This window comes from Stegostoma tigrinum, chromosome 1, assembly GCF_030684315.1.
Source record: "Stegostoma tigrinum isolate sSteTig4 chromosome 1, sSteTig4.hap1, whole genome shotgun sequence".
NCBI lineage: Eukaryota > Metazoa > Chordata > Chondrichthyes > Orectolobiformes > Stegostomatidae > Stegostoma > Stegostoma tigrinum.
Genome location: NC_081354.1, coordinates 150,083,471 through 150,098,136, shown reverse-complemented (window position 1 = coordinate 150,098,136; position 14,666 = coordinate 150,083,471). Strand labels below are relative to the sequence as shown.

Sequence of the window (14,666 nt, the reverse complement as noted above, 5' to 3'; positions counted from 1 at the left end):
AAGTGAACTCCATCTGACAAAGGGGCAACACTCCGAAAGCTCGGGATTTCAAATAAACCTGTTGGATTCTAACATGACGTCGTGTAATTTCTGACCTTGTCCACCCCAGTCCAACACTGGCACCTCCACAGTATGGATACTCAACGAGCACAGAGAAAAGTTTATTTGTCGCCAGTTACAGGGCCGACTTAGATACATAAGCACGTAGGCACAGCTTCTTTAGTTACGAGATTTAGACAATACAGAAAACAAATAGGCGAGCATTACAGAATTTAAAGTTCAGTACAGCTGGCCACACTGGCAGCAGGGCCCTGGTTCCACACTGCGCCGACAACAAAAGCCATGCCAGGAGGCTGCTGTGCCAGGTGTGGAGGTTGCTCTGCATTGCTGGGAGCTCATCACATCGGGAGGCCGCTGCGCAGAGGAGGCCAGGAATTGTCGCCAGATGCCTGGAGACGAAGAGGAAAAAGGAAGGAGAAGAAAAGCACTGGGAGGAAAAAAAAAGAAAATGAAGAAAGGAAGAGGGAAGAACAGAAGGAAAAGAACAAACGGGAGGCTTTTATAAGGGTGTAATCAAGAGCCCAGTGACAGTATGTCCCTGTTAGGGCAAAGGGAAAAGCCAGCAGGTTTAGGGATCCCTGGCTAACAAAGGATATTAAGGCTCTGGTCAGGAAAAACGAGGCATACATTGGGATGAAGCTATCGGGCTCAAGTGAATCATTGGATAACTGTAAAAAAGTGTAGGAGTACACTTAAGAGGGAAATCAGAAGAGCAAAAAGAGAGTATGAGGTGGATCTGGCAGATAAAGTTAAAGATAATCCCAAGAGATTTTATAGGTATTGTTCGAGTAAGAGGGTGGCTAGAGAGAGACAAGGTTCTCTTAAAGATCAGCATGGCTGCCTATGTGTGGAGCCATATAAGATGGGGGTGATTTTTAATTAATACTTCTCCTCAATGTTTACTGAGGAGAGAATTATGGATGCTACGGAAATTAGGGAAACAAGTGGGAAAGTTTTGGACCACATACAAATTAACAGAGAGGGGGTGTTTGCAGCCTTAAAATGCATAAAGGTGGATAAATGCCCAGGGCCTGATCAAGTCCATCCTTGGAAGTTGTGGGAGGCTAGGGAAGAAATTTCAGAGGCCCTTACAGAGATTTTTGCTTTATCTTTAGCCACTGGTGAAGTTCTGGAAGACTGGAGGCTGGCTAATGTTGTTCCATTGCTTAAGAAAGGTAGCAATGACAAGCCAGGGAACTACAGGCCAGTGAGTGGTAGACAAGTTACTGGAGAGGATACTGAAGGATAGAATCTACCAACAACATTTGTATAGTCAAGGGCTGATTAGAGATAATCAGCACGGGTTTGTGTGCACAGTCATGTTTGACAAATCTTTTAGAGTTTTTCAAAGAGATAACCAAGAGAATAGATGATGGTAGGGCAGTGAATGTTGTCTATATGGACTTTAGTGAGGCCTTTGACAAGGCACAGCAGGCTAGTCATGAAGGTTAGTTTGCATGGGATCAAGGGAGGGCCAGCTAATTGGATTCAAAATTGACTCGATGGTAGGAAGCAGAGGGTGATGGTTGAAAGTTGTTTCTCAGACTATGACTAGTGGTGTGCCACAAGGGTCAGTGCTGGGACCTTTGTTATTTGTTATTAACATTAATGATCTGGATGTGAATGTACAAGGCATGATTAGTAAGTTTGTGGTTGATGCAAAATTAGGAGGTATCAGTGATAGGAAAGAAGGTTATCAAAAATTACAGAGGATTCCTGATCAGATGGGGAAGTGGACTGAAGATTAGCAAATGCAATTCAATACAGATAAGTGTCAGGTGTTGCAGTTTGGAAAGTCAAACCAAGGGAGGACTTATACAGGACTTGGCAAGGTCCTGAGGAGTGTTGTGGACAGAGGGACCCTAGGAATACAAGTACATAGTGCGTTGAAAGCGGTGTCACAAGTTGACAGGGTGGTAAAGAAGGCATTTGGTTTGCTGGCCTTCATCAGTTGAGGCATTGAGTATAGGAGTTGGGGCGTTATGTTAGAGTTGTATAAGTCATTGGTGAGGCCACACTTGAAGTATTTTGTATAGCTTTGGTCACCCTGCTACAAAAAAAATTGTTAAACTGGAAAGTGTGCAAAGAAGATTTACAGGGGTGTTGCCAGAACTAGTCAGCCTGAGATATAGGGAGAGGTTAGTCAGGATAGGACATTATTCTTTGGAATGTTGTCATTTGAGGGGTGGCCTTATTGAAATGTATAAAATCATGAAGGGCATAGATAGGACAAATGCATATAGTCTTTTTCCCAGGGATGTGGAATTGGAAACTGGAAGGCACAGGTTTAAAGTGAGAGGGGCAAGATTTAAGAAGGACCTGAGGGCGACTTCTTCACACAGAGCGTGGTTCGTATATGGAATGGGCTGCCAGAGAAAGCTGTTGAGGCAAGTACAACAACAAAAAAGTTTGGACAGGTACATGGACGATCAGGGTTTAGACGGATATGGACCAATTATGGGCAATTGAAACTAGCTGTGTGGGCAGCATGGGCCAGTTTGGGCCGAAGGGCCTGTTTTCATGATGTATTATTCTATAAGTCTATGACTCTATGACAGGTGTGAGAAGACGAGTTCTGGCTGGAGCATCCTACTCTGCCACAATCTTGCAACAAGGTAGCTTTGAATATGTTCTTTACCTAGGCACTACTTATTATACCAGAATGTCATTGAAGATGAATCTATGCTACAGAGATCTGAAAAAATTCCAGAGAGAAATTCACTATTCACAGCACTCAAGGAGCATTGGCTATTTTTCTGCGTATCATGTAGCTCTGTGACAGCTGAAGTTTGCAAACTGTTTTTACGTCTCTCTACAGCTGTCACCAGATTTGCTGAGTATTTCCAGAATTTTTGTTGTTTTTTTTAAGAATTCTGTTTTCTGATTTCAGTTCAACCGCCTGTGGCTTATTTAAAGCTGACAAAAATGGAGCAGACAAAATTAATTAGAATCAGAAACCGAAGCCAGATGGCAAAGCTTTCATCTGCATAATACAGTTTTGAAGAAAGTTAGAGGACTAGCTGGTAGCACTGGCTGATTGGATTTTCTTTGCTGGACACACATGGATAAAAACAGTGAGAAAATATGAGAAAACTAATATTTGTGGGGATACCTCTGGCATTTGATACATTTGAGGCAATAGGACAGAAATATGCACAAGGAAAAGATTTGTTACTCAACAGGACTTCTGATGAACAATCTGCCCTAAATCCACCACTAAGTGTACATATGGTAGATAATAGTGTTTCAGGTTGGTGGTGCAATTTTAGGGTTTATTAGATAGGTTACCTCAGATACCCGTCGAGACAATGCAGTGATATGATGTGAAGGTAAGTTTAAGAATGTGTATTTAAAATTACTTTCAATCACTACCATCTCAACAGGATGTGCTGTATGGCTTCTATTGTTTGTTACAAAGTCTACCAGCAGCAGCAGTGGAGTCCAGAAGCACAGCAAATAGCCAACTAGGTATCTCTACTCATATAGTTTTACATTCAAATAAAGGACCCATATGGTTTCACCAATTCGAGTAAACTTATTGGTCCACTGATGGTGGATAAAAGAATGTAACAAAAGGCATAGAGCTAAATGCACTGCATGCTCAATAGCAATGAGGTAATGTGACCTGGCAGGACAATCCTGTTCATTGCATTTCCGTTGCCGGTCATCAGGGCGAGTCCTTGCATCACAGAATCTGTCTTCCACAACTCTGGGTGTTTTTTCCACACATCGAACAATCTGGCGCTGAACTCCTGATGTAATAATAAAAACAGTAAGCATTAAAATCATGGAAAACTCAACATTTGCAACTTTACAGAATACTTACTGGAATTTTGTCATGGGCACACAGGTTTGTGGTAGGGAATTATGTTGGGTGCCTTCATTATTTGTTTTACCGCCTTCACTTATTTATATAATGCCATTTGCCTCCTGTATAGGACAGAATCTCAGATTTGCTAGGCAGCCGCAGCAAATTGCTGCTACCCATGCCATAATAGTGACATTTGGATTAAACATAGTGGGAATAAAAAGCTACCATAATGACAAACGTGTAATCACTGTTGATTGTCATGAGAACCCACCGTGATCACATATTAGGGAAAATCTACCATCATACGTGATCTGTCCTACATGTGGCTCCAGGCCAACTGCCCTCTGAAAGATGCACAATACATGCTGGCCAAGTCAGCAACATCTATTTCCCATAAATGAATTAAGGAAAGAAACGCAACAGTGACCATCATTCTAGTGTTGGGATTCAAAACACATGGGGTGTACAGTCAGAGTTCCAGATTGTGTTGACACACAGACTTTGAGGGGTTTGTGGATAGTGATAGGGATAATAATGATATTAGCATTTGCACTTGTTATGTACATAAGAATGAGTAAATTCCTGAAATAATGTAGGGAGAAATTGTAGAGGGGGAAGAGGGGTGGCTTAGGGGTAAAGAGATGTGCTCAATGAGGTTCATGTGAATAATGGTGTAACATCCAATAACAGAAAAGACAAAATAATACACACGTGAAGAGAGAGGTCTTAGATGCACGAGTGCACGTTAACCTTCAAAGAACAGACGTAAGTAAAAGTGTTAAAGTACAAGAGTGTCAGAAGTTGAAGCATTTGACTTTGTAATCAGAAACAAGCATCCTCAGGTCCAGCAGATGTAGGGACATCCAAAGGTCAAGAAACTCCGGACCAGTATCTCAATGGGTAGGTAGCTGGATTGGCTCAAGGCACGAGATAAAGCAGTAACCATACACTTCCAATGTGTCAAAAATGATTGCTGCAGTGAACGTTGTGTTTGGAGCACTGTGATTCAGGCCGAACGTGATTCTGGTACAATGTTGTGAACTTACTTTTATGATTACTCAATGCTCCATGGTGCAGCTACATAGGAGCAGAGTTCCAACTCCTCCATTGCTACTCCTCCCACTTTACATTTTGAGGATATCATAGATACAGCTTATTCTAACAGCAACGTCTTCAAGCAAGCATTGCGCTGCTGTTGGTGTAAGAATCAAAGCACTTCTGAATTGAGTATAAGGATCCTACAAGCAGTGCCTTAAGGCACATCTTTAGTGATTGATCATGACTATATCTTTCAGTGCAGCCTGTCAAAGCTGTAGAACGATAACAGAATATGAAATATATGTTATTAATACTTTTTAAAAATACAGAGGGAATAGAATGCTGAGTAATAAATATTGCACTCTGTTACACTACACGTTTCTGTGAAAGACACAAAAGCTACTTTATTCATTTTCGAAATGAGGGCATCTCTGATGGGGGTTCTTGCCAAGTTTTACATTTTCTTGGGAGGTGGCTCGATTCTTGTACTACCGCAATCTATGTGGTGTATGAAATAACTCCACAAAGGCTAGTATCACATCATCAAGTCACCTTCTATCTACAAGTGCGTAGTACTTAACACTGGTCCAGCTTCCTCAGAGCCAGCCCATGGACTGAATGGAACCTCTGACACTTCTGTTTATATTTGTCAGTGCTCGCTCATAGGACCAGATTCACAGCCTCAAAAAGGGAACTCACATTTTATGACGTCCAGCTGGCTGACCTCATTACAACTGCCACAGTGAATACTGTTAGATCAGAGGTTCCAGACTTGATCCACTATCAGTGAAGGAATAGATTTCCATGTCCAAAACACCACCTATTAAAGTCGTGATAACACGGTGTGAAGCTGGATGAACACAACGGGCCAAGCAGCATCAGAGGAGCTGGAAAGCTTGACGTTTCGGGTCGGGACCCTTCTTCAGAATGGGAGAGGGGAAGGGGATTCTGAAATAAGTAAGGAGACAGGGAGAGGCAGATAGAAGATGGATAAAGGAGAAGATAAGGTGAGAGGAGACGGACAGGTCAAAGAGGTGGGGCTAGAACCAGTGAAGGTGAGTGTAGGTGGGGAGTTAGGAGGGGATAGGTCGGTCCAGCGAGGATGGACAGGTCAAGGGGGAAGGGATGAGGTTAGTGGGTAGGGAATGGAGGTGGGGCTTGAGGTGGGAGGAATGGTTAGGGAGGCGGGGACTAGCTGGGCTGGTTTTGGCATGTGGTCGGGGGGAGGGGAGATTTTGAAGCTGGTGAAATCCACATTGATACCCTTGGGCTGCAGGGTTCCCAGCAAAATATGAGATGCTGTTTCTGCATCTTTTGGGTGGCATCATTGTGGCAATGCAGAAAGCCCAGGATGGACATGTTGTCCGAGGAGTTGGGGGGGGCGGGGAATTGAAATGGTTTGCGACTGGGAGGTGTAGTTGTTTGTTGCGAACAGAGCATAGGTGTTCCACAAAGCGATCCCCAAGCCTCTGTTTGGTTTCCGTTTGGTTTGGTTTAAATTCTAGCATCTGCTAGCTGCCTGTCAATATGGAGACAGGACCTATTGAATGGTTCCACAGAGTCCAGGCAGATACTTTTCTAGTAAGAGATATATTCCAACTTAGCCATCACAAATTTTCAGCTCGCATTACAGATGCCTAGAATGTATAATCACATTCTTACATAGCCCCATGGCATCAGTACAGCTTTGCTTTCAAGTGAAGACAGCCCAGTTTTAATGAAACAAACCTTACTGAGCAGTAGCAACCCCTAGATGTATCATTTAAACCATACAAGCTTTTATTTAACTTACACAGTATTTTGAAAAGCAACACCTTCCACCTTAGCTGACCTTCCTGCAGAAGATGATATGGAGGTGTCAGCGTTGGATTAGGGTGGACAAAGTCACAACACCAACTTATGGCCAACAGGTTTGTCTGAAATCACAAGCTTTCATAGCATAGTCCCTTCATCAGGATAAATTGTTATGATCCCTCTAACTTACTCAGTTGTACAGTTTTGGATTACTCATTACTTTGGTAGACCCTTGGCATATGACTCTTATATCTGTCATGTTATTCTGTTATTTGGTTTGTCTGCAGCACCACTTAATTTTTGTGTCATTATCTCTCTGCATCATTTAATCAGATTCTAGGTCATCCCTTTGCTTGTTGATGCTACTCAGACCACCTAACACTTTGGATCACCTGCAGGGACTTATTATTCAACACTCCACTAACACCATTTGTGTTAACAAGGTGTAGGGCTGGATGAACACAGCAGGCCAAGCAGCATCAGAGGAGCAGCTTGTTATCTCAGATTCTCCAGCATCTGCAGTTCCTACTATCTCTGAAACACTATTTGTGTGGACTTTTGACTCTCTGCCCATAAATTCTGCATTCTGTGTGCTTTTCTCTCACATCATCTGATGAAGGGGCTATGCTCCGAAAGCTTGTGATTTCAAGTAAATCTGCTGGACCAGGCCTGGGTGATAGGCCTGGTTGTCTCCTATCTGGCACCTCTGTCGACAATCAAATTCTCTCCTGCTTTGTAACTCTTATTGCTAGGTTGATTTTATTAACTTGTCTTTTAGTCATGTTTGTAGCCTCTAGAACTTTCTGATCATAGGTCTCTGATTCTGTTGGTACTCTGCCTTGTACTATCCTTGATCTCATTAAACTATGCCCTCTATCATGCCTTTATTGTTTTCTGGTCTGTCATAGTTTGATTTCAGGGTTGTTAACAGGGTTCCTTCGTCAGTTTATAAACTCTATCTAGGGACATATTCGCTCGCAGATTCACTCACACTGCATTTCTAGACTCTCATTTTTCTACTTTATGTTTTCAATCCATAGCTCCCCGTCCCTCGTACCATACATTCAACTGGTCGTTACATTTCCCAGTGGCATTTTATGCTCTACTTACTATAGTAACATTTCTCTATTGACTAGCCCCTTTATGACTATTTAACTTCAGCACCCTTTTCGGTATTTGCTCTTTCAGGCCAATGGCTTCATTTTGATCATCAGATTTGTCCTTTATCAGGCAAACTGTTAATTGTGACAGTCTTTTCCTCATATCTGTTGCAACAGAGAGTTACGAGGTACACCGGGTTCTTTGGTACATTTAATAATTCCTTTAGAATCCGCAAATCTGATATCCATACTAAGCAATAGTCAACACGGCTTTGTGAGGGGCGGGTCATGCCTCACAAACCTTATCAAGTTCTTTGAGGATGTGACTAGAAAAGTTGATGAGGGTCGAGCTGTGGATGTGGTGTATATGGACTTCAGTAAGGCATTTGATAAGGTTCCCCATGGTAGGCTCATTCAGAAGGTCAGGAGGAATGGGATACAGGGGAACTTAACTGTCTGGATACAGAATTGGCTGGCCAACAGAAGACAGCGAGTGGTAGTAGAAGGAAAATATTCTGCCTGGAAGTCAGTGGTGAGTGGTGTTCCACAGGGCTCTATCCTTGGGCCTCTACTGTTTGTAATTTTTATTAATGACTTTGATGAGGGGATTGAAGGATGGGTCAGCAAGTTTGCAGACGACACAAAGGTTGGAGATGTCGTTGACAGTATAGAGGGCTGTTGTAGGCTGCAGCGGGACATTGACAGGATGCAGAGATGGGCTGAGAGGTGGCAGATGGAGTTCAACCTGGATAAATGCGAGGTGATGCATTTTGGAAGGTCGAATTTGAAAGCTGAGTACAGGATTACGGATAGGATTCTTGGCAGTGTGGAGGAACAGAGGGATCTTGGTGTGCAGATACATAGATCCCTTAAAATGGCCACCCAAGTGGACAGGGTTGTTAAGAAAGCATATGGTGTTTTGGCTTTCGTTAACAGGGGGATTGAGTTTAAGAGTCGTGAGATCTTCTTGCAGCTCTATAAAACTTTGGTTAGACCGCATTTGGAATACTGCGTCCAGTTCTGGTCGCCCTATTATAGGAAAGATGTGGATGCTTTGGAGAGGGTTCAGAGGAGGTTTACCAGGATGCTGCCTGGACTGGAGGGCTTATCTTATGAAGAGAGGTTGACTGAGCTCGGACTTTTTACATTGGAGAAAAGGAGGAGGAGAGGGGACCTAATTGAGGTATACAAGATAATGAGAGGCATAGATAGAGTTGATAGCCAGAGACTATTTCCCAGGGCAGAAATGGCTAACACGAGGGGTCATAGTTTTAAGCTGGTTGGAAGAAAGTATAGAGGGGATGTCAGAGGCGGGTTCTTTACACAGAGAGTTGTGAGGGCATGGAATGCGTTGCCAGCAGCAGTTGTGGAAGCAAGGTCATTGGGGTCATTTAAGAGACTGCTGGACATGCATATGGTCACAGAAATTTGAGGGTGCATACATGAGGATCAATGGTCGGCACAACATCGTGGGCTGAAGGGCCTGTTCTGTTCTATGTTCTATGTTCTAATAGTGTATTCAAAATGTCTGATTCCAATGTTACATAATAATTATATTTCCATCTTTACCAGTCACCATTCCTGGGTGTCTCCACGATTTAAGATGTTCTCGTTGATAAGAAGCACTGTCTTCCTGTTTGAAACTGGCTTCCAATGACCTTACATTCCGTAGTAAGGGTCTCTAAATTCTTTCTGACATTTTGGTTTCAACGAAAGCCTTTCTGTCAGTGTGAAATACATTCAAATGCTCAGAATAAGAACTAATTGTCATCCCTTTCTAACCCCACGGCTCATTGACAGAAGTTTACGACTTGTACCAAAAACTATTACAGAGTATATTCTTCAGCCATTTGCAGCAATGAGACATACAAGATGATCAGAGGATTAGATAGGGTGGACAGTGAGAGTCTTTTTCCGAGGATGATGACTTCAGCTTGTACAAGGGGGCATAGCTACAAATTGAGCGGTGATAGATTTAAGACAGATGTCAGAGGCAGGTTCTTTACTCAGAGAGTGGTAAGGGCGTGGAACGCGCTGCCGGCCAATGTAGTTAACTCAGCCACATTAGGGGCATTTAAACAGTCCTTGGCTAAGCATATGGATGATGATGGGATAGTGTAGGAGGAGGGGCTTAAATTAGTTCACAGGTCAGCGCAACATCGAGAGCCAAAGGGCCTGTTCTGCGCTGTATTGTTCTATGTTCTATGTTCTCACTTACAGTTTAGCTAATCTTATGAACAATTTTGGTTATTACTGTATGATTCCTTTTATATACTCAAAAATGGTTTTTGGGGCTACTGTATTTATGACAATTACAAGCATATTTACACACACATCTCTAAATTCATAATTAGAATACCCCGTCCATTGTTAATGAGAAATTTTGACAGAAATTGTTTTTCCATTATCTTTTCCAGTTTGTTTTTTCCATTTCCCTATGTACCGGGCATTGGTTAGGCCACTTTTGGAATACTGCATGCAATTCTGGTCTCCCTGCAAAAGGAAGAATGGTGTGAAATTTGAAAGGGTTCAGAAAAGATTCACAAAGATGTTGTCAGGGTTGGTTGATTTGAGCTATAGGGAGAGGCTGAATAGACTGGGGCTATTTTCCCTGCATGTCAGAGGCTGAGGGGTGACCTCACAGAGATTTATAAAATCATGAGGGGCATGGTAGAGTGAATAGCCAAGGTCTTTGTCCTCGGGTTGGAGACTCCAAAACTGGAGGGGCATAGGTTTTAGGTAAGAAAAGAAAGATTTAAAAGTGACTTAACAGGTAACATTTTCAAGCAGAGGGTGGGCGTGTATGGAATGATCTGCAAGGGGAAGTGATGAAGGCTGGAAAAATAACATCATTTAAAAGGATGAATATATGAAAATGCAAGGTTTAGAGAAATATGGGCCAAGTGCTGGAAAATGGGAGAAATTAATTTAGGATATCTGGTTAGCATGAACGAGTTGGGCCAAAGGGTCTGATTTCTGTGCCGTAGAACTCTATGGCTCTATGTATTATTTCACACTGACCATATATGGTTGCCAAAACAATAAAGTGTATAATTATATTTTTCTTTATCTCACACCTTTAAATCCATAGCCATAAGTTTGGAGAAATCATTCACCAAAGACAGGCTCTTCATAGGCCATGATCGTATTCTGGTATTTTGTACAAATCTTATATCCAACAAGTATTTTAATCTTACACAGAATATATTTTTTAAAATATAAGTTTATTGTATCCCTCATTGCTTTTTCCAGTATTCTTTAAAAATATTTTTAACCCTTTGGAAAAGGATTAGGTGAATTGCTGAGGTTGTCTTAACATAGTTAACTATTTGACTTCTAAATTTCTGTCCCGATGCCAATATCATTTTTTGATTTCTTTATTGGAGAGGTTTTGTTCCATGCAATAGCATCTCAACTGTGATTTACAAATTCAGAGATTTCATATACAATAGGTTTGTCATTTTCCTATCCAGTTTCATTTGCGCTTGGTTCATCAGTGGCCAGAATGACAGTAGTATATCACTAGATACTACTTTATTGATTCTGGCTCTTTCACAAGGGATGGTTGCTCTCTTTAAAGGCTTCAGTATATAATTAGTCCACATGAAATAGATGGAACTCACAAATGCCTTAACTTTATTCCTATCCTTATTACTCAGATACTCCAGGTAACATTGCAGCCAGTCAATTGCACATGTTGCAGATGTGTAGCCAACACCTAATCTTTCATAAAGAGAGATCCTGCTACCAATGTAATCAGCAAACAACTGAGTTCAAACGTCTTGTAACTAATATAAGATCCTTTCTTTGATCCATATCCTAATGTTCTTCTTCTAAATAATACATTTTGAGGTTAGTATGGAATTAGCTGTAAAATTGTTGGCACATTTCATGGTGCATTGTACTTTGAATCATACTGGAAATATCGACTGACAACACCCTATGCATTTCAGGAGTTCATTATTTTATTGTAAGCCCCAAATTCATTTCATGTCTCATACCTGTCAAAAGGCACTCTGTTCTTATTTCTCATAATCAAATTTCTTCTTTTGTATTTTTGCCAGTATCCTATTTCCAAATGGTCTCATCAGCCCGATAAAAATTGTCCTCCATACTTTTTGTTACATGGCTGATTGTTTCACTTGTACAACAAACAGTGCAGAAAGGGAACTCTTTCAAAGGACTTTTTTCTCTACTTCCAACTTTTTTTCTGGCAGCGTATATTAACCTGCAAGTTTAGTTTCTGTGAAAACTAGAAGTCTACTTTAGCACAGCCTAACAACTAAAATGCCAGCGCAGACTGGGGAATTTCTAAATAGAATATCTTTCAAATTTCTATAATCCACTGTACTTTTTTATGGAAATATCCTCAATCTTTCTGAATTTGTCAAAATCTCACCATTCCGCATTAGCAGACAGTGAATCCTTAAGGCCATAACATGCAGGAGTAGAATTAGGCCACTCTGCCCATAAAGTCTGCTCTGCCATTGGCTCATATTTGCTATGTTTTTGAACCTCATTCTCCTGCCTTCTTCCCATAACTTGTGGTCCCCTTACTAATCAAGAATGTATCTATCTCTGTCTTAAATATACACAATGATGTGACCTCCACAACCTTCTGCAGTTATGAGATTAATCGCTGGCTGAAAAAAATTCCTTGTCATCTCAGTTGTAAAGGGTCATCTTTTCAATCTGAGAATATGCCCTTGGGTCTCAGTCTCTCCTACAAATGGAAACATCTTCATCCTGTCCGCTTGTATAGGCAGGGGTGGTGTTAAAACTGTTGATGACATTAGACAGCTGTATGACCTTGAATGAGTCCTGCGAATATTCTTACCCGTGTCAAAGGTGGCATAATTAAAGTTGCTTCTCTGTGCTTGCTCAGCTTGTTTTCTGTACTGGCTCAGCTTGTTTTCAGTACTGTTTGTTTGTTACACTGTATAAGGGAGAGTTTCATTACAAGTCAAATTTAAGCGAATTGCTGTTGTTTAGTTTTCTCTTAACTGCATTCAAATAAATTCGAAAAACACTGCTAAGATACACCCTATGATCCAAAACAAAACTCCATCGGTATTCTAGATAATAAAGTGTGAAGCTGGATGAACACAGCAGGCCAAGCAGCATCTCAGGAGCACAAAAGCTGACGTTTCGGGCCTAGACCCTTCATCAGAGCCTATTCTGCAAGTTTCACCTCATCCTTCTAAGTCACCTTTTTGAAAAAAAACATTGAAAAATTAACAATGTGTCCAAACCTTCAACTGCATCCAAATCTTCAGTCTCCAATTACATTTTAAAATTGCCTCTTGTCCTACTTCTTAATGGCTGTGAAAAAGTCAAAGCCATGTTTTGTTTTCCTGAGATAAAGAAATAATATGGGACCACATGGTCTTCATCCTTTCACTGACTGTTAGGTGTGCACTCTGACAACAAGGCTGGCTGACAGTTCCCTGTCACTTTAGATTTAGATTCCAGCACCTCGCCAAAGCATTTTTCCAAATTACTCTTTTGTTAGAATAATGTGTTGTTTACGACCACTTCAAACAATTAACCATCCTCGACTACCAATGATTGACACCAGAGGACAAAGGTTGGTTAATGTCTGGGCATATACTTTTCTAGTCAAAGTTTATTCCAACTCACACTTCACAACATTCCAACATACTGATTATTTGTTCCACATTCTAATTTACACCCCATCAAGTTCTCACTCAATTATAACAAAAACAAAGTTGCTGGAAAAGCTCAGCAGTTCTGGCAGCATCTGTGAAGGCAAAAAACAGAGTTAACGTTTTGGGTCCGGTGGCACTTCCTCAGAACTGAATTATTCTTCAATTATCTCTTAATTAACCTACCCCTTGTTACCCAGTTCAATATAATCTCAGCCACCCCTGCCTCACTGTATTAGTTAACAATTGCCTGCTAATGATTCTGACGTTTAGGTCCCGACCCCAAAACAAGAGCACATTAATCTGTTCAGGTACAGTGGGAACTGCCGAAGCTAAAGAATCTGAGATAACAAGTTTTAGAGCTGGTTGAACACAGCAGGCCAAGCAGCATCAGAGGAGCAGGAAAGCTGGCGTTTAGAGTCTAGGACTGAAACGTCAGCTTTCCTGCCCCTCTGATGCTGCTTGGCCTGCTGTGTTCATCCAGCTCTATACTTTGTTATCCCATTGATCTGTTTCTCTTCACAGATGTTATCAGATTACGACATATTTTCAACACTTTCTGTTTTAATTACCATGTACAAATGTTCTAATTGGTCATATCATTACTGAATGGAGTTGCTCTTTCATTTTGGTAAGATGCTCAGAGGCTGAAAAGTCACTTGTCTCTGTAAAAGCAAGCACATTAGTATGTGTGCATCAAACAAGTATGAATGAGTTACAGTGTGATAGAACTGGGTTCAAGAAAATCAAGTCTCACTGGGATCCTTTTATCAAATCAGAGCTTACTGAAAACTTCAAAGTGTTTCATTTCTGTTAGATCTTACAATGAATGCTTGTTTTATTTGCTGAGTTGTGAGCCGAGAAGAATTGATGTGACTTCTCTGACTCTCTTTTATATGCCTTTTGAGACCACAAACTGAAAAACATGTAGTGTATCAGAAACTGGGATAATAAAGAAAGTGAAAAGGGATATGTTTGATCTGATTCTTTGACTTACTTTGTGGGTGCTCAGACAAGAAATATTTAATCTAATTTGGTAGTGAGAAGGGCAGCAACATATAGAAACAGGAAGAGGAAGCAAGGAAATGAATGTGTTGGACGATACTAGCTGAGGAAACTATTCCACTTGACATGATAACTGATTTCAGAAGGAAATTAGGCGGGCAGTGGAGAAGAATAAACCTGCAGGAGCTTGGG

At 41.3% G+C, this 14,666-nt stretch overlaps 1 protein-coding gene across 1 annotated transcript in view; it reads right to left on the bottom strand.

Moving 5' to 3' along the window:
• Window positions 1-14,666, bottom strand: part of adamts12 (ADAM metallopeptidase with thrombospondin type 1 motif, 12) — a 532,086-nt gene that overhangs the window by 80,900 nt on the left and 436,520 nt on the right. Inside the window, exon 17 of the mRNA XM_059649383.1 lies at window positions 3,686-3,812. Within this exon, the coding sequence (XP_059505366.1) occupies window positions 3,686-3,812 (127 nt within the window). The remainder of the gene's footprint in view (window positions 1-3,685; window positions 3,813-14,666) is intronic.